At 37.4% G+C, this 26,668-nt stretch overlaps 1 protein-coding gene across 19 annotated transcripts in view; it reads right to left on the bottom strand.

Annotated features, from left to right (window-relative positions):
* MEF2C (myocyte enhancer factor 2C) overlaps positions 1–26,668 on the bottom strand; it is a 148,333-nt gene that overhangs the window by 51,580 nt on the left and 70,085 nt on the right. For all 19 annotated transcript variants that reach the window (XM_072958411.1, XM_072958418.1, XM_072958412.1 and 16 more), the window contains one exon: positions 21,612–21,815. In XM_072958411.1, the coding sequence (XP_072814512.1) occupies positions 21,612–21,815 (204 nt within the window). The remainder of the gene's footprint in view (positions 1–21,611; positions 21,816–26,668) is intronic.

Genomic DNA, 26,668 nt, shown 5'->3' with positions numbered 1-26,668 from the left:
GAGGACTCAGAGCATTCTGGGATTGTGTGAGATCAAATCGGGAGTCACAGCTACGGCGGCTACCGGGGGAGCAGAGAGTCTCAGTATGTTAGAGCAAACCTCCATGAGAGCAGAAACTTTTCTTTTCACCTCTGTATCCCACAGCAACTTGAATGTGACCAGCATGTGGATGACACTCAATACGTATTGTTGTTGTTAATAAAAGAATAATGGAATCACAATCAGCATCAGAGGTTCTTATTTAAGACGGAATCCTAATGGGATCTGAAAACACACAGGGAGCAGTTGCTGGGTGTGGACTCAGGGCGTAGGCTGCTCTCACCCCTACCAATCACCCACCTCGTGACCCCACACATGAATTGAAATTCTAAAAGGAAAGAATCACATGGAGCAGAGAGCTAATGGAATTGGTATATCTTTCTTTTGTGCTTCCCCAGAACTTTATAATTAACATTCACTTTACAGTGTTGCTCTCTGTATTCTTGTTTTTATTTCATTTTCTACGTGATAAGATCCCCGTAGACAGGAAGTGTCTCTTGAGAGCTTTCTACCCTTGGCAGCTAGGGCCGTATCCGACAGAAGAATGTCACAGGAAGTTGGGTAACTCTTCTGGAAGGATGTCAGACAGGAGAGTACCTCCAAGGAGAGCCTGATAACATATAATAAGGAGGCTCAGCAAGATTAAGCAAAAGTTAGTGGGGATCCAAGGTTTCCCTTTCCTTTAATACTAAACCTTGTCTCTCTTTTTCCCCCTCTCTCCTTTTAACATTAGTAATGTTTGCGAGATCTGTCAAAGGCTAGCAACCTTGGTCTTTATTACTTGTCTCTTTCAATGTAGAATCCCCTGGGGCTTGGTTAATGCAGTATTAATATTTTCATTTTACTGGCTGATATATTAGAGAACTATATGCTTAACAGAGAGTGCCCAAAATATAATGGGTGGGATGGTCATTGGTCAGGGACTGGGCTAGTCAAACTAGTAGGTAGAAGACCATGGTGGGACTCTGTCAGTCCTGGTGCATGGATGGGAAATCAGGATGCACTCCCAAGTGAACAACAGGCCAGCAAGGCTGGCTGGAAGTCAAGATCTGGGGAAGGAAGGCTCCTTACAGGTCCCAAGGGCTGTCCAAAGAAGTAGAGGTCATTGTACTGGATGCTGGGTTTACAGGATGTTGTCAAGCAGTCAGGAACAAATCTCTACCCACACTCACATCAGGCATTCAGAAAGTCCGCAGACCAGATCTTCACGATGCATAGCAGTGCACTTACAAGGCCCCCTCCTTTCTTTTCTACAAGTAAGTTTATCTGGGTTTATACCTTAGCTCTCTCACCACACTGAAAACCACTCGTGGGAAAAGAAAGAGTCTAATCTATTTATCCTCTACACGTGTCATGTCATTAGCACACACCTAACATGTAGGTGGGTAATAAGTGGTGGGTTTTACATTCAGTTACTTTGGGTAGGTGACCAGTGGAAGAAAGTCTGTTAAAACTGTACTTCTTGGTAATCAAGGAGGTTCAGGTAAATAAAAGGTGCTTAGAAATAAAAGGGTTTCAAAATCTTCAGGCAGTCGCTCAGTCTCAGGCCTCCTTTTAAGGCTTTTGTTGTGTTTCCACAGCACACTGACACCATTCTCGTCACTGTCTTTATCTAACTAGCCCACCCGCAGCCCCATCGTGGTGTTCCCTCCGCAGGCCCACCGGGTGCTGCCTCAGCCTCCACACAAGCCTGGCTCCTCGAGGGCAGGGCTGTGCCTTTCATGTGGGTATACCCCGGACCAAGCAGAGCACTTGGCACCTAGAATTTCATACGTTAATGTGCATTTTGAGTTCATTAAAGAGCCTCTCTTTCTTTCCTAACAATATAATTATTTCCAGGTGGTACCAGAAAAATAACCAGCGTATATAAAGGACAGATATCAAAAATGCCAGCAGTATTTCAGAGTTAGGACCCTTTACTCAACTTTACACAGGGATGTGCCCTCTAGTTTCCTGGCTCATTTATCACAGGGGGTTGCTGTCTCTTGGACTCACATGGCAGTTCCTGCTATTTCATAGTATTGATGTGAAGGGTCCTTTCTCCTTAGTGTAGACAATTATGAATTGGAGGTAATGATTAGAAATAAAAAGGCCACAGGGCATCTACAAAGCAGATTCTGAAAGTACCTAATATACATTCCATTATGGCAAACTGAGACTATTTCTTCTAGATTAAGTATATACAAATAAAATATAATTCATAAGAAATGTTCTAGAAAGCCTAGTATTATTCTTATCAAGTGCTATTCAAGGCCTGCTACCTTATTATTTTATGGGCAAATTCAGATTTTTATAGATTTATGTTTCCAAATGAAATGACCTAATAATTAAAATCAAACTCATTTCAATTTTTTTCCTTATGCTATTTGAATGTTATCTATATGTCTGAAACTGTGGTCCCAGAACCTTGGACTGACTTGTAGTTCATAAAATCACATTTCCCATGACATCATATGTTATACAGATAAGTAACATTCTGAGGTTTTGTCTTCAGTCATTCTGGATTTCACACGATGCTATGAAAGCGAGAGCATTTGAGAAAGGTATGGAGAGAAAATGTTTAAGAGAAGGAATGACAAGAATGAGGGCGAGAAAGAGAGCATAAATAGATGACAGATAGAAAAGAGATATTGAGAGAAGAGGGAGGGAGGGAATGAAAATGAGAGACAGACAGAGAGAGAGAGAAGTTGAAAGTGTGAAAGAGAGAGGGAAAAAGTTCTCAGATGAGTACATCAGGTGATCCCTCCGTATGCAGCCTGGCCTCCCCCTGTGTGCAGGCTCAGCCCTTTAGGATCTAATATAAAGCTTAATCAGGGCCATCAGCAATCTTGCTCATCCTGATACCCACCTCTGGCAGTGGCTCCGCACCTGGTGTCTAAGTCAGTGAAGCCAAGTGGCGGCCACCAGCCCCACGGACTGCTCTGTCCTCTGGCCCCAGGCGGCCTTCTCTGGAGAGTCTCTGTGGCCCTGGGTTCCATCCCCTATGGTGTTAGCTGCCTGCTTTTGAAGCCACGATGGCGTTAATATTGTCGGCTTTACCCCTGGAAAGGTAGTGCAACTTAATTTTTAAGTTTGGTATTTCAATTTCCATAACTTACAAATTCTCAGTGATTTTGTTAGTTTAGCGGTGAACTTAGATTTTTCATTTGCACAATAATTTCTTCCATATTATTCATTAGGTAATTATAAAAACAACATTTCCTCTTCTATGGTATGAAGAGGAAATTAAACCAGTCTTCCCGCACTATCAAAATATTAATTTTCCTCTTAATTGAATCTGTTCCTCAGCAGTAACACCAACCGTTTATTGAGCATGTACTGTGTGCCAGGGACTGAGGCTGTAGCTTGGCATGGATCTTTTTTTAATCCTCACAGCCTCTCCTCCACAATGACTGTCATTCTCTCGATGAAGAAGAAGAAGTGCCAAGTGGTTCAAGAACTTGCTAAAGTCCCCAAAGGTAGTCCGTGGGAGACCCAAGTCACCCAGCTCACGTAGCTCTCACTACCGTGTCTCTGCAAATTTGCCCCATCATAAAGGCGGCCTGAATCACACCTATGTCTTCTTTGAACACTTACTCTTAGCTGAAATTGGTTAAATGTTTGACAAATCTTATTTCTCCATAAATGGATATATTTATCATCGAATTCATTTTCTGATGTATGATCTGATCTAAAATGTTTTCCCTATTGTTTTATTGCAATATCCACCGAAGAGAGGGGAAGGCCCCTCCAATAATATTTTGGAGGTAGCTACCTAGTTAAAATGAAGGGGAGGTTGTTGAAAACCTAAGAAAACAAAGGTTGCTTTATTTTTTTCCACCTCTCCATTTTTGAGACTAGGAAGGAAGTCCTTTGCAATAACATTTTGGTTGTATCTACCTGGGTAAAACAAGGTGTAGGTTTGTTGCAATTATTAAAATAATACTTGCAGGAACTTTAAGTCTCTGTTGCTAAGAAAAAAAGGCTGCTTTATATTTTTGGCACCTATATTCTTTAGATTCACAATCTGGCTGCTCAGCACTTCACTCCAATTTGCTTGAGGAGATAAGGGATGGCAAGGCTGGTAACTATGAGAAGGTATTTTTTTCTGGGTTTGAGAGGGTAGGCTGGAGAAAAGAGAAGAAATGTCTGCTTTTATGGAGAAACTATTGTTTCTCTCCAGGCAAAGCTGCAAGATCAGGGAGAAATCTTGTATGCATTATAAAAATTCTTTTAAAACATGGGTGCATCAGCTTTTCCCTTTCTTTTGTTTTCAAGATGATACTGATAACACTCTGTTACTCCATAGGCCAGGCAGGAGGAAGAGTCAAAGGAATGACTGTAAAAGTTCCCAATTTTTCCAGCAGTTACAAGGAAGACAGAGCAAGATCTTCTTAAGTGAAAATTTCCCAAAGTCTTAAGGAAAAGGGGAAAGCTGCAGGAGAGTTTCAAGAACCACAAGACTTGGGTTTTGCATCTTGTCAGAAAATCCGCACTGTTAGTAAAAGCCCGGGGAAGGGCTGGCACGGACCTGACTCAGCAGAGAAGTGCCACCCACAGTGACTGACTCTGTTTCCGCAGTGGCTTAGCGGCCCTGTTTTCTCTGGAGGCTTCCCCAGCTGGGCCAACACACACAGGTCTCTCAGATTGGAAACTGGACTCTTTGAAAATTGAAATTAAACAAAGTTGTATAACATTTAAAAGAAGTTTACAATTATGATACTTGGCTTTTTACATGGGCGTAAAGTCAATTTTCTGTTGAATAAATAATATTAACCACATATTAACCACCTAATCGTTTTAAAATGCCTCAAACAGCCATCACCATCATTTTGAACAGAATCCCACTTCTTTTTCAAGTCTACTTTTAACAGATGAGAGGAAACAGCACCATTAAAGGAGGAAGCAAACCATGGTTCAAAGTCTGTTTCCATGAGGTAATGTACACAATTGACTAATGGTCAGAGGAATCCAATCTCTACCGAGATGACGTATTATGAAGTCAAAGCAGGTGGCTGGGAGAAGTCAAACTCTCCCAACCCCAACTTCTTGCATTACTTCATAGCTGAAGCCAAAGGGACAGATAGAAGTCAATGAAAGTTTTGTTGATGGGACACAGGAACTTGTGTACAGGAAGACAGAACTTATGCATCTGAGTTTGTCTGCTGGAAAAACTACCCGGCTTGTGTTAACTGCATGTATAGGTGTATGTATCTCTGTGTGTGTGTGTGTTGTGTGTGAACGTGTAGCATGAAGCTAAGGATTTTGAAAGGATCTTCAGAATTACTTCTAGGTAGATGTATTTCTGTACAACTATTTTCATCTTTTTCCTCCACAAGGAAACAATTCTCTCACAATTTAGACCCCACAAAAGTTAAGTTGTTTTACTTTAGGATGTTTCCAAACTGAATGGTGGTGTCTAGTGGAAAACAGATTTCTTCCCTGAATCATAATATAACAAATACTTTGCTATCATATAATTTACTACATTTTTCTCTAATATAAATAAAATCTCTCTTATTTGTAGAAACTCAATCATGGAAAGCACTAAAATGTTTCCCCATCTCTTCTAACGCTGATCAGCAAGTGCTCTGATCTCACTCAGTTGCCAAATATCAGATGCAGAGTTCAGAACTATACATTTGTTGAACCTCCTGTCAGTACAATTAGGACTCTGATGGTCGTCCTTCCTCAAATTGCAATTCATCTTTGCGAGGTCTTCAGAGTGCACAATAGGGGTGGTTCAGAAGAGAGTGTCAAACAAACATCGGTGGTTTAGAAATGATATCCTTTCCCTAGCAGCGATGTACACTGTGGGTATGTGACTGGAATATTTAAAACACCTGCTCACTTGGAACTAAGCCAAATGTGTAATACGTTAGCGTGTGCTTGGCTCACTTCCAAGAGCACGTATCGTTACTGCCATCAACATACTGAGGGAGTCAGGGCAAAGATACAAGCTAAAAGGAATGTAAGAGATGTATTTCACTGTTAACAATATCACCATACTAAACACTGTTGGCTGGCTAGTATTTTAATAAAATCAATTATTTGTTTTTGAGTCAGAAAAGAAACTGGCAGTGTAGGGACACCTTGTCTTCACTTTGCTAATTATTTTCATTGCCTGAAAATCTCAATCAAGCTCTCCGTCACTCTTCTTCCCTCTGCCCCCTCCCCCCTTCTCTCTTTCACTGTCTGTGTTCCTCCCTGGATACACAGTAGATCAAAAGAATACCAGGGAATAAATTATATCCTAACTCTATCAGAGTTCACCTACAGAACTTGGGCAAGCCCCTCTATCTGACAGGGTTCCACCTGTTTTTTGTTATATTTTTAAATTCTGTTTTGACCTTACTTAATAGAGTTTCTTGTGACTCCTAGTTTTACCTTTCTCTACCTTTCTCCTAGTTTTAAAATCTGTATAATGAAGCTCTTATATCTGAAGGATTCTATAACTTTATTATATAAGAAATAGTTACACATGGGTTATATGTAACAATGGACAAAATGTGACATTTTGTTTGAATCTCACCACAAAATACACTGAAGCCTTTGATGTTCATGGTGTGTGTGTGTGTGTGTGTGTGTGTGTGAAAGAGTGAAAAGTTAAAAACTTTGCCTAAACTTACATCTGCAGGAGGAAGGAGAGCAGGAAAGAAAATAATATGTTTATGGGCATCATGTACCCAACATGTGCTAATGGCTGTATATGTACATTATATAAGTTAATTCTTACAAAAAGACCAAAAGTGAGATTTCGGTATCCCTGTTTTACTGCTTATGAAGCTAAACTTCAATGGAAGTGAAGAAACTTGCCCAAGAGCATGTGCATTTTATGAAAATGGTAGAAACCAGGTTTGTTGGACTCTCTAGAACTTGCGTCTGCCCCTCCTCCCACACCACACTGTCTTATGTGGCTTAAAATATATAAGTATAATGAAAGGTTTTAGGCTGTATAGCATATACACATATTACTTACAAAAATTAAAATGTTTTGGCACTTTGACATTTTACAACTACATTGCTTCTATCCGGTTACATTTTCCAGTAAAATCTTCCCCAAGAACTGGTTATCATTATGCTATTCTACTGCTTGAGACCATGCAGTACTGTTCTCATACTTCCTGTATTGCGTCTAACTCCACACAATTTTCCTCTTTTCCCTTGCCATCTTTCTTACAGCTCCTTCGTATGTGAATCTTCTATTCTTATCAAACTAATATTTTTCATGCCCTCGCTCACTTCTTCTTGGAGATCTTTGCAAAATTGCTCTTCTGAAAGGTTTGTCCCCATCTGCCTCAACAATTCATAACCATCTTTCTGAACTTAACTTGTCTAAGCCTGAAGTGACACCTACCATGGCCATCTTTCTTGATTTTTAAAATATTCTACTTCCTAGCAGATATTACCTGATTACAAGGTTTCATCATCATCATAAACCTTATTATGAACCAGACCCTGATGCACACATTTTAAAAACAGTCAATTATTTGACTGTTGTAATAACTAGGTATGATTATGTAATAACTAGGTATGATTATGTAATATATGTAATAACTAGGTATGTACTAGGTATGATTATTAACCCCCATTTACAAGTGAGGGAATTAGGATGAAGAGCACCTAAGGGACTTCCCCAGGGATGTGCAACCAGTCAGCGGTGGAGAGGGATAAGGACTCAGGCAGGGTAGCTCCAGTTTGGGAACTGATGCTCCCAAACACGTCGCTAGCTATGCTGCCTCCCGCAACACCTCATAACGCCCAGTATGTTGCTTTGTCTAGTTGATTCACATGTGTATTTTCTACCTTAGCTAGACTAAAGTGTTGTGAGGTCACAGACCATGTCTTCCAAACTTATCATTCTCCTAGCATCACTATACAGTTCTGTGCATCCAAGGAATTTAATAATTATTGCTAGAATAATAATATATACAGATAAAAGTGGAAGCAAACTTCAAAAATATACATATTGGAAGGCCACTTTTAAATTTGGAGGTAAAAATGGAATTAAAACCTTCCATGCTTTGATAATTCACAAAATAAATCTAATGTCATTGGTTGTCACTAATGAATTGGCCATACCAATTTCTTTGCTATTGTATTTACTGGTTTTCAACTGTTAATATAATCATTTGATGCGTGGAATAAACACGTCTTCTCTTGTTTAAACCAACCTGGCTCCTGTTATTTTGGCTTCTATTACAGATAGATAACACTGTAGACATTTCAAACCCCCAATGATTAGGAGGTAGTCAAATCAACATTGGCTACATAATATATAAAGAACGGATGCAAATTTTATAGCAAAGAATTAATTATTAATTTATATCTGCTTATTGTAACAAAAGTTTATTGCCAGCTTTTTCTGAAGTTTAACAATGCTCGAGCCAAGATGGATAAATTACATATGAAAACATCACTATTTAAGGCAAAAATGCTACTAAAATAATTATATTATTTAATGTTTATGAATGTTACACAATCTGTTATATGTACTAATTCATGCACTATTCTCTCCATATGATAGCCTGGCATAGTTATTATAGCTCATATCACTATATATCTAGTAATATTAAAATGTTTTTTGCAATTAAAAATACTTATTTTTTCATATTACAAAGATTGTGCTGTAAAGTCAGGAATGAATATGTTATCAAAGGTAATTACTTCCAAAACGGAATTTAATCCTGCATAGCACAAATGACACAACAATGAAAATTTTGTTCAAAAAGTGTGCATATAAAAGGCTTTGTCCCTGGAATGTAGCTCTAAGTGGCTCACTATCTAGGTTGAAAATGGCTATGCAGGGTTGTATGTCCTATTTTTCCATGCCTGCAGAAAAGATACAATATGGGAATTCAGCTTCGTAATTACTAATACACCACCCAGACACAATTACACCCTGTGTGCAGCATGAAGGAATCACTTGTGGTCTGCATCCATTACAAAGAGCAGTAGGGGGCCACCACGCAAGACGACAGAGTGCTTCACAAGACGGAAGGAGACCAGAAGAGTCGATGTACACGGATACAAGGACCTTGATTCTTCCAGCCATGATTTAAGTCTCTTTCCATCAATTACCGTCCTTTGTCTCGAGTCTTATCACCAGCAGCATTACAGGAACTGAACATAACAATGCTCAGACCCGTATAACCCCATGAACTGTGCTGACATTTCCACACCCTGTTGCTATGTTTGACCTGGTTATTCAGATTACTTAAGCAAAACAAAATGAAAAAAAAAAAAGTTACCATTGCAAAACTGGCCTGTGCATTTTTTTTTTTTACGGCTTACTCAGAGTTCCATCTCTCTAAACTGAAAGCTGTCCTACTCTCGAAATGTTCTTTTGGAACGTCGTTTCTACGCCATTTAAAAAATTACAAGTGAAAATCTGCTTGGGTGAAAACTATAATTGTAAGACAGAGACTAAATATTGGTATATCAAGAGGATATATACTTAACAAGAAAATTTTACATCTAAGGGAACTAAGTGAAAATAAGTCAGCTGCTCTCTTTCGCTACGAGTCACAGGAATAGTATTCTTTTTGCAAAACTCTTTAAAGTTTCAAGTTTAATTGCAAGCAGTAAGTGGTTCTTATTATAACAGTTTCCTCTTAATTATTATACAATGTACATTATTTTACAATACTTTCATTTAAGATTCTTTTTAAAAGATGTTATAATTATGAATTTTTGAGACCTTAGGAAAGTTGGTTAGTTATGGCAGTTTGTCAGGTTCTGTGAAACAAAGCCTTGTCTTTCAGAAAATGTTTACAACCTACGAGAGAAAAAAAAGTATCCTGGGGCTAAAATGTTTATTGGCACCTAGAAGTCTGAAGAGAGAGTCAGGCCTGTGGTTTCTGGAGGGCACTTTATCATCGCCCGCATTCTCAAAGGTTTCTCTGAATGAAGAGAGCTGGATTACTCAGCCTTCTATTCCACGCCTATCCCTCTCCATTTTCCTTGGCACGACTGAGAGCCAGGCTATTTTTAGTTAGGCAGTTTTCTATTTTTAGACAACTACCAGTTAGAAGACATTTGTTAGGAAAAAATTTTAAAACACACACACACACACACACACAAAGGGAGGAGGGAAAGAAGCTTCCCTTCACATATTGTAAAGCAGCCTTCAACCTGTAACTCCAGGCATTTCAGCTGCTTTCAATCTTGGAAAAATAAAGAAAAATTCAGAGTTCAGGGTTTTAAAAATAAACCTTCCCTCTGGCAAACAGACCAAAATACAACAAGCTGTTACTATGTGAAACAGCGACTACGAAAACAAAGAACATTCTCCAATGATTAAACTGCGAGAAAACTTGTAGAACGATTAGGTTGTAAGAATGTTACACAGGCATGTAACAATTTTCCAGCCTTTGGGCCAGATGTATGGTGTTCTAGAATTTAGAAGAAGGAGGGAAAACCTCATCTGTAAAGTGAAAAGGAGGATGTGGGATGTAACTTGAAGTCCTTTCTCAATGCCAGAGAACCTTTTATCAAACTTAAAGGTAATTATATTCACTGCATTTTTCAAACGTTTGTCTTCTATAGAATTTCTCTAAAAATTATAACCACATGTTTACAGAGAAACTATATATTAAAAAATCCAATGCCAATGGGGAACAAAGGCTGCCACATACACACACACATCAATGTGTGTATATATATGCATTTACGTATCTGTATCATTACCTTTATAGTCTCAGTTTTACTTCAAATGGGAATAAATGACTTGCAGACTGGCTTAGCATATCCACATATTCTATTTATTCAAAGCCATGCTTTTATCTATAATCCACCACGAGATGGATGTTTTGTGGTGCTCACAGTTGTAATTACATTCTTTAGCCTCAGTTATCCCACTCAGTCTATGTCTTATTGTGGTTCAGACTGTTGGGTAGGATGGTCACAGGTGCATCACCAATAAACAGCTCAGTGTTTGACACATGGTCTTCATGTCCATCAATATCTGCTGAATGAGAGAACGAAGTCTGTGTATGTTGTGTCCACAATGGAGTATCAGCCCTGGAGGGCAGTGGATGTGTCATCATCCTTGTCACATTTCCTGTACACTCAGCACAATGCCTTGCACATAGGGAACATTTCATAAATGCTTGTGGGGAAAAAAAGTTCACTAGCCTTTATTAGATCTTCTTCATTTATAAAACACTAGTTATTTATATAAGAAAGTGATACTTATTTATTAAATGGTATACTTGTTAATATAAAATGCTATATAATTATTCTCAGGTTAAGAATTTGCTTCTCTTTCCTTTGGTAAAACAGCTTTGATTATCTGAACTTTCTCCTTGATGTTGAAAATTAAAACATCTTATCTGATTTAACAGTATACGGGGGTGGGGGGGCTCTGACATCTCTTATAGCCTGTGATCATCACAACAGCCTGTGAGGAAGGCAGGGTCCTGGCCAGCAGTACTAACTCAGAGGAGGAATCTGAAGCCCAAGAATGTTAAATAACTTGCCCCAGGTTAGAGAACTAGTGTGTGATATTGTTATAACTAGAACTTAATTTCTCTCCAAATTTGTGGGGCTTTTAAAGTTCTATTTGCTAAAGGTAAAATTTAAAAGGTGAAAGCTCATGATAATGCTTCAACAACATTCTTTAGGAAAATTACTCTGCAGCGTTCTTCTTCCCCACAAGACATTAATTCAGAACCACCACATTTAAGAAGAACCGAGTCATGAAGCCCGGATGAAGATAAAATTCCTCACATACCTAATTCGGAAAAATCAGAAGGACCTGTGCGTTCCCTTCCTGGTGGAAAAGTTTAGAATTGACCTGGCTTGTTTCTGCTTCCGTACCTCACTCCACAGAATCACGTTTATTTTAACAAATACTCTGTATGGGAGTAAATGCTGGCTGAGTGACTCAGCTTTCCTGACTGGTCCTCTCTGCCCTGGCACAGACTCCAGCACCACTCAGTGCCTGTGGCAGGACTGAAAGATGAAATGGCCACGGGCATCCTCTCCACTGTATGTGCCCTTCACTGGTTGTGTCCATCAGCCATCATGCTAGCCACCTCAGGGAGCAAGAGCACTAGGCTTGCCAGTTTCTCTCCCACATCAGGGCTGCCCAATAGAAGGTTTCTGGCGTGATGAACATTTCTGTACCCATCTGGGTCAATGTGGGAGCCACTAGTCACATGTGGCTATGAGCACTTGAAATGTGGCTGGTGAGTCTGAGGAACTGAACTTGTAATTTTATTTAATTTCAATTAATTAAAATGTAAATAGTCACAGGCAGCTAGTGGCTACATTAATAATTAGTGCAGATCTGTATCATTCCATCTGAAATCTGGTTATATTATCCAAAGAGCATTCACATGACAGAAATGACTGAATTCCTAGATGTCAGGCCATGGGCACTAAATATATTACTTATTTACTAATGTGTACAAGCAACTTTGAAAGGAATGTAGTTTCTGGAGCTAAAAGAACAGAGAGTGGGGTTGGTTTTAGACTGGCAGCTCACTGTTAGGGTAACTCTGACCTTAGTTTTTCTCTCTTAAATGGTTTTCTTGAGGTCATAGTGATAACATTTGTTTATGACTAAGGAGTAATTTGTATGGTGTTTCAAAAAATAAAGTATCTAATTCAGAAATTCTGGAATAAGAATTACAATTATTTACTCATACATCGGGTTTTTTGTAATTATGTTTTCTTGGATGTGAGAAAAAACCCAAATACCCATTGTAAGGTTTACTGTGTACAGTGTTTCTTACCCTAAAACAGTAGCTCTAAATAGTTACTGAGTTTATTTACTAAAACATAAAGATAATAGATTTAATTGATAAGAAGAGACTTTCAGAATCTAATTAACCTCGCAGCTAGTCATTAACTCTACGACCTTTAGAAATAATTGACAGGGAATTTTTTTTTCCTTATTCAAAATTTCCATCAGGTGGCTAAATTTCAGGGTAACACAGAATACACTAGATGCCGCTGAGACATGACTGGAGAATATGCTAAACAGCTATTAGTAAAATGAGATATATTTCCAATAAGATAACCTATCCACCCAATCTGTTGTATACATACACAGCATTTGCCTAATTACATCCTGTAATATCAAGTCTGGAGTCTTTTCCTAGAATATCCAATGACTTTACTTTGATCATGAGGATAATGAGGAAAGCACTGCAGCCACTGCTCCCTGTCCCCACGGCACACACCCCTCACCAACCACATCACATCTGCCTGCCGAGTATGGTCTCGAACTCAGAATCTTCCTTAACACGTGCTCCCAGGAGCCACTACCAACTGATGGGCCCTCACAAAGGAGGGGACCAGACCAGGAGACACCATGCTCACCTGGCTGTGTAATGACAGGCCTTTTATACTGTTCTTTCAAAAATCTAACACACTTGCTTTCCATAATTAGTTTTACCAAATATCAGGTTTTAAAAAATCTGTTTTATGAAAAAAAATTTTAAATCTATTTTATGGTATGATAAATGTTCAAAAATGTACTTTCCAACTCCATGCTGGAGAAAATGGATGTCTGGAAAGGGAAGTCTAGATCCTTGCTGCTCCAAGTTTGGTTCTCAGACAAGCAGCCTCAGCCTCACCTGGGAGCTGGTTGGAAACAGCCTTGGGCCCTGCCCTATGCTCACCGAACAAAATCAGCCTTTCAGCAACATCCCCCTATAATTCATACTGGGCCAGAGGCATTTTGTTTGAGACCCTCTGCTCCTTGTCAGATCCTGGCCAAAGTGCCTACGTTGCTTGTCTCTTTCCCAGGAATCCCTATATGTTGGTCTGGAAGCCTGTTACTTTCTGCCACAAGCAGTAGTGATATGTAGTGTACTTAGCACTACAAGTGCTATTTCTATGTGGTCTCCTGTTTTTTTCTTACACAGCAACAACCTTTATTTATCTCTGGCTCACTTGTAAGATTCTCACTTCTATTATTATTAGAACATATCTGACTTCAATGAAGAAAACTTGGTAAATTCTAGTATTATTTATACTATAATGATCAGTAAGTTGTTTTATATACATATATGTGTATGTATTTATGTATTACTTATTTTTGTGTGTTTTTTGGGGGTAATTAAGCTTATTTATTTATTTTAATGGAGGTACTGGGGACCCAGGACCTCATGCACGCTAAGCACGCACTCTATCACAAGCTATACCCCCCCGATAGTATTTATTAAATGTCTATAATGTGCCAGACATTGAGCTGGCAGTTGGAGTTACAGAGATAGATAAAACATCAGCATGTCCTTCAGGGATGGGACATAGACTCATAATAAGAATTTTTTTTAATAATAATAATTTAAAAAAATGCAGTGAGGCAGTTTAAATAATAAACATTCTGTGATTAAAAGCCGAATCATCTTTTATTCTGACTCTAGGCAAACTCTGGAATTATTCCTAAAACTTCACTTTTGAATATTTACAGCGATTTAGTACCAATCCTGAGGAAATAAAGATGTTCTACTCTTAGATATCTTATTTGACACATTTTAAAACCAAACAGTGTTACTTAGGGATTATCAGTGTCTAGAATGCAAACTTCGGTCCAAATGTGCTATCTAACACCAAGGCCTTCATTTATATGAAATCTCCGAATATTACTAAAAATTAACGGTTATGAGCTAGGCTAAATATTTTTCCCCTTTCACTCTCAGATAATGAGAGGAAAATAAAACACAGGAGGACTTTGCTCCAGTTCAAGTTGGTTTACATAAAATAATAATGATAAAATGGTGATGATTAATAATGCTAAAGCAGTTACATTACTGACAAAGGCTGTATTTTGAAACTTATTGTCTTTTCTGCTCCTACTATTATTAAATAATTTTTTGTTGACTGTTAGTACTAATGTCTATCAGCCATTAGAGCTGTGCAATGCTAGAGAGGAGAGGAAATTCAGTTTTATTGCCTTGTGCATGTAACTTAAGTAATCTAACATGCACTTTATTTGTTCAACAGTGATTTTCTTAATAAATGAGATGTGAAGCAGCCTTTTATCTTTACAACACATATGCAAATTAGGCAAGAGCATTATTTTAAAAAAGAAATGGATTTTCAAATTCGATATATAAAAATCGATTGTAGCTGTGATGAGAAATAAGAAAATATTTTTAGACTTGTTTTGTCTTTTAGACAGTGGGAACAAATATAAATATGATTTATAGGAGCTAGTAAAAGTCTTTTAAAGATACATAAGCAAAATTGAACAACTACAATTTAGGAAAAAGATGCAAAAAAAATTTTAAAACAAAATTACTTTTCTCTCCTTTTCCTTAGACACCTCAACATTGAAGGTTTAAATCTTTATGGAATATGCTAATCCTTTCTTCATTTTTCAGCACTATCTACTGAGAAGCAATTATGTATTTGGTTTAGTGGAGGACGGGGTAGTTACTGGGCTGCTTGCAGTAAGAACTATTTTAGCTATAATAAACATCTAAGAATATGTTTAATGTAGCTCAAGAATATTACTTCTCTAAGTTCCTGAAAAACTGCTTTTCTGAAGAAATTAATTACTAATTATAAAGTTAAATACTGGCCCATGTTGTTTCAAGTAAGTTTAAAATAGTAACAAGAAAGACCTCCCATCTTTCCGTTCACAACCTTCACATTTAAAGAACCAGCACACGTTACCTACGAGCTCCTGCAGCGAGTGCTCCGTGTCAGCTGGACAACTTGTGAGGGCTTCCTGACAAGGTAGTAAGTTTACTGATTGACTCTGTGGTTACTGGTTCAGGGGTAAATTGTGCTTTTAGTTTTATGATGAGTGTTTAGTTCCAAATCGGCGTTTCTGACAGTGAACACTTATGCTCTGGATTCTGAAATCTCAAGGATACATATACAGTTCTTCACTTCTAAAATGCACTGCTCGAATTTTATATTGAAGAATTTCATAATGAAGAATTAACCTTGGTGTTGATTTGAGAACAAAATTAGTTTAAATGCCTCTTTTTCCATATTTCAATCTAGATTGATGATGTCTCATAGAACTTTCTCTATGATCAATGCATTCTCTGTCTTTCCTTGTCCCATTTGATAGTCACTAACCACATGTGGCGAGTGGCTACTGTATTAGCACAGATCTAGATTATTTTAGTTTTTGATAGTGCTTCGATAAAACTTACCAAACTTTAATGAACTGTTCCCTTAGAGCCATAAAAAACTTTTTCATACTTTAAATGAGTAACATTCTGTTATATGATAGTCACTTGGATATATCCTATTATAACTATCTTCCCCTGTTTATTTTTTCTACAAATTTGTTCTGAAGGCCTAACTCTGTCTAGACCTCACATTAAACACTGGAGATATTATGATAAAAAAAATATACACAGTCCCTGCCCTCCAGGAGTTTAAAATCTAGTATGGAACAATCAATTGAATAAAAGCTTCAACAGTGCTTTGATGGGGATATAGAACATATTATAATGATAATATAGGAAGAGCACCCAACGCAAGTTATGAAGCGTTTCAAGGCTGGCTTTCCAAAAGTATAAACTGGGATCTGACTTGAATGAAGGATAAAGAAAAGCCAAGCCAAGGCCTAGTAAGGAATGTTGAAGACAAAACATAGGGTTTGGAGAAGTAGAGGGACATAAACATCATTAGGTGGGAGTTGGTGGGGGTTTTGATTGGAGGGAAATAGCAAAAGGTAAGAGAGGTAAGAGAGGAAGACAAATGCAAGGGCCAGATCACGCTTGGCCTGAGCAAGCTTAAGGACTAAGAGTCCTTGAGGGGCCTTGTTAATGTTCACGTCTCCAGGCATTTCATGGCATGTAGCGCACGGCAGGAATTCAGCCAGTCTTCGTTTAGCGAATGCATGAAAGAATGAAAATTCAACAAATGACCAAATAAGTGAATGTGTTTTTTCTTTTCATAGAAGTATCTGTGTAATACACATCTATAAAACATGCATAAAAATAATTTCACACATCTATATTTTTATAAGTATAAAATTGGAACCTATTTAATCGGTTTAGACCTAATAAAAGCTCAAGTAAAATAGACACGTTTCTATATTTTACATCTATTCCTGAACTTTGTAATAGAGTTTGTAAAGATTCCACTATTTGCTGCATTTGCTTTCCAACAAAAATTGCTCTTAATTTTCACCATCTATGTAAAGTTAGTCTTAGCTTACTGATAACCTCAATAGCACTGTGGAACAATCAAATTTATAAGCTATTTTAAGACCTGTTCAGTCCCAATTCAGGCCTTAATTATTACTGTGCAAGGAAATATTTTGCTCGAAGTACTGTTCTTAGAAGTCTTTAAATCCAAACAGGATTCAGGTGACAAAAAGTAAAAGTTCGTGTATATATCATCTCTTACTCTCCCCTCCTTACCTTCCCCCACCCACTGCCACACCTACTACACAAACACACACACACACACAACTCTTCTTGCCAATCCTGGCATCTGAAAAAAAAAATAAATAAAAGCCAGTAATCTATGGAGAGAGCTGAGACTCAAATGTTCCTTCCGCAGGAGTTACAAGCATCTTTTTGATTTCCTAGGGAGCAGCAGAAGGCCTCGTGTTTTATTCCATAGCCACACTTAGTCACTTGACTACTGGCCCAGACTAGGTCACTGAGAGGTGAGAGGTTCCCTTCTAGCCAGTTGCTAATTATCGCTCCCATATGGGTTTCGTGGTTAGAAAACATGTGCTGGATATGTAGGTAAACTGTCTGGGACTTCTGCCACTCCAAAGATCACCTGGGATGATCTGGTGATCAACGGCCTGTCTGAAAGTTTTGTTAAATTGTCTAGCTTAAGCCTTCCTTTCAGTAGCTTGTCCTATGTTCATGAGATTACTGTTCCTCTGCCCTCCAGTTGTTCCCAAACTGATTTTTATATATGCTTTACATCCTTAACAAGAATGACTGTCTTCTGTTTCAGAATCCCTTGACCAGGGATGAGCATAAACTGGTGCTTGCTGAATCACTGTTAAGGCAAGGAATGACCTTACAGGCTTATAGCATGTCCTGCGGGAGCTGAGATTTTTAGGTCATCCTGAAATGCTCAACCCCGCATCTCATTCCAGGAACAGAGCCCAGCATCAACTGTGAGAGTAGGAAGGCAGCTTAAGGGAACCAGGAGCAGCACTACACAGGTGGAAGAGACGAAGGGGCAGTTCCTTTAGTGCCCTCAGAATCCCTACTGGATTTCAACAGCCTCACAAGCCAGCATTTGGGGTAAATATCCAGCCTGTCACAGAGTTAAATAAAATGGACTTTCTTCAAAGGAAGTGCTTTTAATACAATAACTGTTTTTGTTTTTTTCCCTAACCAATGGATTAAAAATTTAACACATTTACTAAATCTGGCATATTTATATATTGCATCTAAACAGATATTCAAGCTGCATTATATTATAATAATAAAAAAAATCTCAGTCTGTCTATTAAGTCTTTGTAAGTCTTTGTGCCATTGTAACAGTAGTGCTAATTACGAAGCAAAGACACGATAATTACGAAGAGCTTTTCTGCTAAAAGGAGGAATCTTTTTCAACACCCACACATGCCACAATTTCCTATGACCCTGCAGTACTCCTCTGGTAGGGCCCAGAAAGTTGTATTTCAGTCTGAATGCTGGGAATCATATTATTTCTCTCTCTGTGCCAATTTTTTTTTCTTGTGAGTAAACTGTTTTCAGAGGGTTAAGGGAGAGGGGGTAATGGTCCAAATGGGAAATATAAAACTAATGACCCTTCATGAAACATATTATGCTCCTCATTAAACTTTACTCAGTTAAATGTATTCCATTAAATTAAAATAAATAGGATTTAAAATTTTACCCAGGAGTAGTAAACTACCCTAACTCTCAACTTTGTGTTAGATCCATTCTAAGAATGGACTTCTCAAGTCCCTGATGTATCACAGGTTCCTAGCCTCCAACACAATTTATGTCTTAGTGTTGCAGAGGGTTTCAAACTTAGTGTGTATAAGAATCACTTGTGAGACGTGTTATAAACACAGCTCCCCACCCGGACCCCTCCTCCAACCAGCCAAGTATCTTAAGCATACCGATTTCAGTGAACTGCACTTCGACAAATACTCTGTGTATTTTTGTGGTGTAAACTTGATCAAGCTTAGGGGTCCCACTTTATTTCTTTCTCCATCATCTCTGTTATTGCTCAAGTGTGGGAAAGCCAAACTGGTGACATTTCAGGTAGCTGAGCTGGGCAGTCCCACAATGTGTCAGACATATATTTTCATCCAAAGAATCAAATCATCTCTAGTTTTGGTCTAGGAGCCCCAGAATGTCTTTTTGAGAGATTCAGAACTTTAATCTATTGATGTTAAGTGCAGGATAAAAACGGAATTGCTGCTTTTGTCTCTTTTTGCTTTTTAAAGCATTACATTGCAAAGAATTTTCAAATTCGATGCCTTCATTTTTGAGATGAGAAAACTTCAGCCCCTAGAAGTAGCTAATTGGTCACACAGTAATATTGTGCAAGACAAGGGTTCAAATACAAGCCCTTTGTTTGCAGATACTAACTACCATATACAAAAGAGATAAACAAGGTCCTACTGTATAGCACAGGGTACTATATTCAATATCTTGTAATAGCCTATAATGAAATAGAACAAGGAATATATATATGTATGTATAACTGAAACACTATGCTCTACAGCAGAAATGAACACATTTTAAATTGACTATACTTCAATTTAAAAAGTTTTAAAAAATAAGAAAAAACACAAATACAAGCCCTTTGACTTTCAACCCAATGCTCCTTTCATGACCTTGAAGAAGTCTGGCTCAGATACCCATCTGTCCAAGAATATGAAAATCTCTATAGAGTATGTGAAGCTGTAAATCACTTTTAAACCGCATAGTATATTTCTGAGTAAAGCCCTCAGAAGGTAATTTTACAGATTTTTAAACTCCTTTAAGAAAACAAATTTTAAAAGTCAACAAATTTTCAACTAGTTTAATATGGTTCCACTGCATTTCACATCATATTAAAGATTGGAGTAGTTCAAGTCTAATGACAAATTCTAATTCAAATTCTTCTGTTACCCTGGAATGTTTGCTGTAATGGTTTTTGTAATGAGACGGAGTTTTGAGTATAGAGTTGTTCTGTGTTCAGAACTTATGTTAGATGTGTGTGAGTGTGCACATATACACACACATACAAACACACACTCAAGAAAGCACCTAGGAAGTCTGACAACTGACTAGTTCTGTTCATTTTCATGTTTGTTTATGTATTTGCACACTTACATGTGTATATGAATAAAATACTACCTGAAATATATAGTAGGTAAGTTTTATAAATGATCTTCAATTTCAAGATCAAGGTAAGTCCACAATTAAAATCATCAATGAAAAGTTACATGTGCAGTAATGCAAGCCTGAAAGTATTTTAAACACACACCACATTAGGTCTACTTATCCTACACTTTTGTTTCTCTGAAATTATTTGCTTGGTCCTATTAGGCAAAAATTAAAAATTAAAAAATTGATCATGTCAGTACTGTTTTAAAATTTCTCAATAAAAGCAAAGAAATGAGAAGTAATCTTAGACAATTATAACATATTTAAAGAGAAGATGGATATGAGAGGTAGATTAAATTGATCAGGGTTAGAACTGGATTTTTTCATAACACAGAATGGCAAGAATAACCTGTACTCTGGCAAACTGATTGAGAATACAAACTTTTGAAACGTTTATGTTCTCTTAATTCTGGGAAGGTAGTCACAATCTAGGAAACCATAAGACAGGTGAGGAAAATAGATGGGGACATAAAACCACTTCCTTTTTGGTTTAATGTTCATTGCTTATGAAGGGTACTATCAGATCATAACATTTAAATAGAATACATGTGGCAAGCATTTAAAATTTATGGCAATGTTATTTATGCTAACAAATCAAAAATATTTTTGAGTTTCAATACAATGCTTATTTATTCTTGGCACAATGAAACACTGTTTTAACTCTAAGTTTGAGAAAACACGAGGTTAACATTTAGAAATTCATTTTCGTCAGATTTCTGACTCCATGTATATTAACAGTTCTATATTAAATGATATAATTTTGGGGAAAAACATTTCTAGGAGAATAATTATCTTTACTCTTTCAGCAACAATACATTAGGAAGAATGAATTAGGAAGAAGAAATATAAAGTGAAAAACTGAAGTGTAAAGTTGGGGTAAGCACATCAAAAATTTTTTTTTCTTTTGACTATGGTGGGAAACTAGCGTATACTTAAACGAAATTATGAGAGGTAATCTAAAATGTGGGTGAGCCGCCCCCTGGCTACACTTCTCAATTTCAGTGTCCTGACACTGTGGTGGACAATGACGACTTGAGAAGGACGAGGTCAATAATTTGACATGGGTGCCTGATTCCGAGCCAGGATCAGATTCACATATTCCCTGTTATCCTATTGCTCTAACTTGCATTCTGAGGAGGAAAGGGTGGAGTAATGGTTGGGGTGATAACCTGGGGTACACCTGTGGGAATATGACCATCTTGGGAAAAGGAAGGTTGTGCCTGCGTGTGGCGGGAGGCAGCGAGAGGGGAGGGCCAAACACCCAAGGCTCTGCGGAAGTTGGGGGATCACCAACCACGCATGCGCGCTCACCTCCACGATGTCTGAGTTCGTCCGGCTCTCGTGCGGCTCGTTGTACTCGGTGTACTTGAGCAGCACCTTGTCCATGTCCGTGCTGGCGTACTGGAACAGCTTGTTGGTGCTGTTGAAGATGATCAGCGCGATCTCACAGTCACACAGCACGCTCAGCTCGTACGCCTTCTTCATCAAACCAAATTTCCTCTTTGTAAATGTCACCTGGAAAAAAGAAAAGCAGGCAGGTGTTTTAAAGAGAGGGGGGAAAAGCATTTTTATTTAAAACAGTAATTTTTTCCTTTGTAAAACAAAGTGTGTCGTTGTCAGAGCCCTTGGGCAGTAACACATTTGGGAGGAAAGCAAATAAATCTAAAACTAATTTCTGCTTAGAATTTGAAAATGTGTGATTTCTAGCTTGTTGCTAAATGTGAAATTGCCAGATTTAATGTAGGGCATTTTAATGAAGGTGACCAGAGAACTGTACATGTTTCTTTGAGCAATTCAAGATTAAAAAAATTAATTTCGGCAGGGGCAGCATACTTCTTAATTATAAATCTGGAACTTTTTTTTTCATCACTTGAAGAGCGGACATGACATTATGGGCATAATATTCTAGATCTGCGTTAAAAAATTCTCAAAATTGTTTAGTCTCATGCCATTTAACTGAAAACACTTGAAGGGATCTGACTGTACTTTCAGACAGTGTTATATTCTGTTTTCTAGAAATCCAGCAGGGAGTTGGGAAGTGCTTTAGCCATAACACTGTTGGGGTTTTGGTTTCATTCTTCTGTGTATCTTTCTTCCTCTCCCAGGCCAGAAACTGTTTTGTTATCTTTCCCTTTCTCTTGTTTTAATCTAATCTGTTACCAAGTGCCCTAATTCCTTCCCTCAAAATGTTTCTCAGGTTCACGCTTTCTCATCTATTTCCCAGGCATCTCTATCATTCACATTCTTATCAGCTTCCTGTCCTAGATGACTTCCCTGTCTGAAATCATTCCCTCCTCGATTCATCCCAATTTTCAAAACCTCACTCTTCTCACTGCCTTTTCTTTCTTCCTTTTTAAATTGAAGTAGTCAGTTATAATGTGTCAATTTCTAGTGTACAACACAATGTCCCAGTCATGCATACAGATACATATATTCATTTTCATCTTTTTCATTAGAGGTTATTACAAGATATTGAATATAGTTCCCTGTGCTATACAGAAGAAAGTTTTTTTTTCAAAATCTTGTTTTTATATATAGTGGCTAACATCACTGCCTTTTCTTGATGAGCTGCTACAACAGCTTCCTTTCTTTCGTTTCAGATACTTCTACCTGCCAATGCTACTGAATGAAAATACGTATTTTACTATTCCCAATTTCAGTCTTCTCTTGATTAAACTCCAGCCTGCCCACCAAAAACCATGAATATTCTTAGTTATAAGTCTTTACATGGTCCAGTGTTTCCCAGCAAGTCTTTTGTAGAGTATTATTTCTATAAAATACTCCTTAAGACAGAAAGTTCAATGGTTCAATGCTTTTGGAAAATGAGGCACATTGGTATATTAAAGGCTGAGAAACCTTTAAATTTTAACCTGCTTCCCAAACTTACTGCTGACAGAATGTTTATTTCCTTGCTTCTTTGTTTATTTTGAGGAGTGCTTACCATCACTCTTCAGAAGCAGGTTTTTGAGGCATCTCCAATTCCCTGGCAAATGCTGAATGACTTTATTATTTTTTTCAAAAGCGACTATTTAAATTTTTTTCTCACCTTCAAATCCAACCCATCTTGCAGAGGCCCACTCAGTTTTACGTACTACCTATTTCTGTGTAATTCCTAAATCTAGATTCCCACTCCTTATCTTTCTCTTCCTCTTCAGACACCCAATGGATGCCCTCTAGTCTGGTGTCTGTCTGAATGTTCTAGGAATCTCAAACCCCCAAAGCCCAAGCTCATCTTCTGCTTTGAATTTGCTCCCCTTCCGGGGTCCCTCACCTCACCATAAATGAAGTCAGCCAAGCTAGAGACCACCGAGTGGACTTTGAACCTCCTCACCCTGACCCACACACCTAAATAAATGTGTTGACAGGAACTGTGGGTGGACAAGCAGAGAGAAAAGCTGACTTCCTGGTCTCCTCATTCCTCTACACTTTTGTTAATACTTGTTGTTTTACCTACTATCCTTTATTTTTTCTTAATAGCACTTATATTTTATAATTTGTATACTTTTGTGTGTAATCATTTGTTTAACGTCCATCTCTTCCGCTATAGCGTATGTTCCATGAGGAAATGTACCGTTTTTATTTTGCTCACTGCTGTATCCTGAGTTCCTAGAACAGCAGACATGGGCACACAGTAAGGATCTGTAGTGTAAAAAACTAAATACGGAAAACTATTATTTGGTTTTTAGAAATATCAAACTGATGTATGTTATATAAAATTGTGATAACTTTCCTTGGCAAATTTTTATTCAGCAACTCATAAATAGAATTTTAAAAAGATAAATGTATACCCTACGTCATAATTATTTGTTCTTTTTTCACATCTTCACCAAAGGCGGCATAACAGAAAGGGAAGAACATGGAATTTGAATTCAGTGGACCCTAGGTTTGAAAGTCGACCTATTTACTAGTCATGAGAAATTCACTTAACTTCTTCAAATCTTATTTTTCTCCAAGTTTGATTTTTCATCTAAAAAATGGAGATAACACCTACTCCTAGGGTTGTGGTGAGGATTATATAAAATAACATATGTACAGTAACAAGCCTGGTGTTCAAAGTAGAAGCTCAGTAAATCCCAGTTGGCTCAGAGGAAAAAAAGAACTTACAAAATATAACTGTCCTGGTGGCTTGAAGAGTCTACTGATCAAGACTATTTGAGGATCTTACTATTCCTGACAGAAAGATAAAGCTGAACTATGAACTGCTCATTCTTTGGAAAATACAGCATTTAGGTATTCACCAGCCCACATCAGCTAGTCAGTACCTACTCAGATTACGTTATTTACGTTTCAACTTGAATAATTTTTCTTTGTAATAATTGCCAAATTCTCACCTTCTGTTTTATGTTTATTGATTGCCTTACTAAAGTGCTTCTAATAAAATACAGCTAGTGTTTTATTTTCCCATCTGATCATCATACTACTTTAGAAACTTTTAAAATCCTGGTTCATTCAGATGAGTCATGATTGGTATTAGGGATGAGCTAAATAAAGACTATCTTTTTGGAATGGATAAAAAGTATCATCACTAATTACACAGATTTACACAAAATGTCTCTTAATAGTTCTCTTAGAGGCAGTTTAGTTATGCAAATACACCTGCACATTGCTATTTTGTCTAGTGAAATAGACTTCAGAGTAGGTTCAATACAGTAAGGCACTGACCCGAAATACTTTCATATATCTAAAACCACTTTTAACCAGACTTTCATGACCACAAACTGTAGGTGGAACGTCTCAATACAGTATGGTTTCTGTTGTACTCAAACCTCAGAATTTAGCACGTTACAACACTCACCATCAAAGTACATTTCAGCACAGAAATATCATTAAAGCCACTATTTGTGTTTACTTTTAGGTACTCCTCAACTTTTGTGTAACCAAATAGGCTGCTGGATAATGCATGCTTATTTAATAATACCTGTCAAAAAAGTCAGTGCATACAGCTTCTTTTCATTAAAACTGCAAACTGAAATGATGATGACTATATTAAAGCATTTAAGAAAATATCTTCAAAACCTACTCTTAATTGTGCTAAATTTAATTCTGTATTATGTTCATATTCTTCATAGCATACTCAAAATGTATTTTGTAATGCTTTTTCTCATTGTTCATAGTTAGATAAAATTGTTTTTCAGCATTAAGCTTTCTGAAGAGAACTGGTATATTACTCTTCGTTTAAAATATGCCACTCAATGACACAGACTGCAGTTCAGAGCTCTTATACTTAAATATAATAATGTATTGTAATGATTACATTTTCATAACTTGACAATAGTTTCTAATGGGGACAAGTCCATTTCTATTTCAATAATGTATTTCGAACCTGAGGTGAGACGGAAAACTGTTTTTGTAGTACTTAAGCGAAGAGATGCTCTTTTCCAGTGTTTCCATTAATCAAAGTGCACCAAGAAGGGATAAAGCCAATATTATTTAAGTGGGCACTATAATTTATGCTTAGTTTTCAAAATGAAAGAGACTTCAAATGTAATATATGTATGGAAAGCAGGATTATTGCATAAACATTCAGTATTTTATGTTTTTTTCTTAACTCTTGAAACAGCCCTAAATGTAATGATGATGTTTTATTAAGACACTTCACCATTAAGTTTTATATTAACCTCGAGTTTTAAATCCTAGCACAAAGGCAGGCATCACATATCTCACACTGACAGTTACTCTAGAACTTATCAGGTACAAATCAGGAACTGAAATTAGAATTTGAAATTGAGAAAAGGCAGGTTCATTAAACACAGCTCCATATAATTTGGTTATAAAGAAATAAGGAAAATCAATTTACAGAAACATCAAAGTAACTGAAGTGATTTTTATTGAGCATTTTCTACACGGCAAACTTTGTGCCAAGCAATACTGACAGAACGTTCTCCATGCCACATCGGTGCCAGGTACTGGGGCTTCTAATATCTGTATTTCCCTTATTCATGTCTCTTCCTTGTGGCTGAAGAAAAATTAGTCACTGAATTCCTTAATGCTTAAAAGGAATTTCCTCTATTTGAATCAAAATATATTGCTTGGTTAATAGTATTATATTTTCAGTTATATGTAATCATCTGAACTCATACTTTTATCTAGAGTTGCATAAAGTCAGTTGTTTTTGACCAAGCTTTTCTCTAGGCTGAGCAAGAAAAATAACAGTAGATGTTAACCCAATCAAGATGACTGTGAAGTGAAATCTACCATATTGGTTATTTCTTACCCTGCGCTGTTACGTCCCTCCCCCATTCCATCTGGCCACGTTTGAATGCCAGCTTCTTTGATGAAGCTTTCATTGTCACATTCAAATAACACCCATTCCTCCCTCGTTGTTGTCCTCTGGAACTTTTTACTAACTTTTATTATGAGACTTATTC

Source organism: Vicugna pacos, chromosome 3 (genome assembly GCF_048564905.1).
Source record: "Vicugna pacos chromosome 3, VicPac4, whole genome shotgun sequence".
Taxonomy (NCBI): Eukaryota; Metazoa; Chordata; class Mammalia; order Artiodactyla; family Camelidae; genus Vicugna; species Vicugna pacos.
The sequence above is the reverse complement of the archived record's forward strand: the minus strand, read 5'-3'. Positions and strand labels throughout refer to the sequence as shown.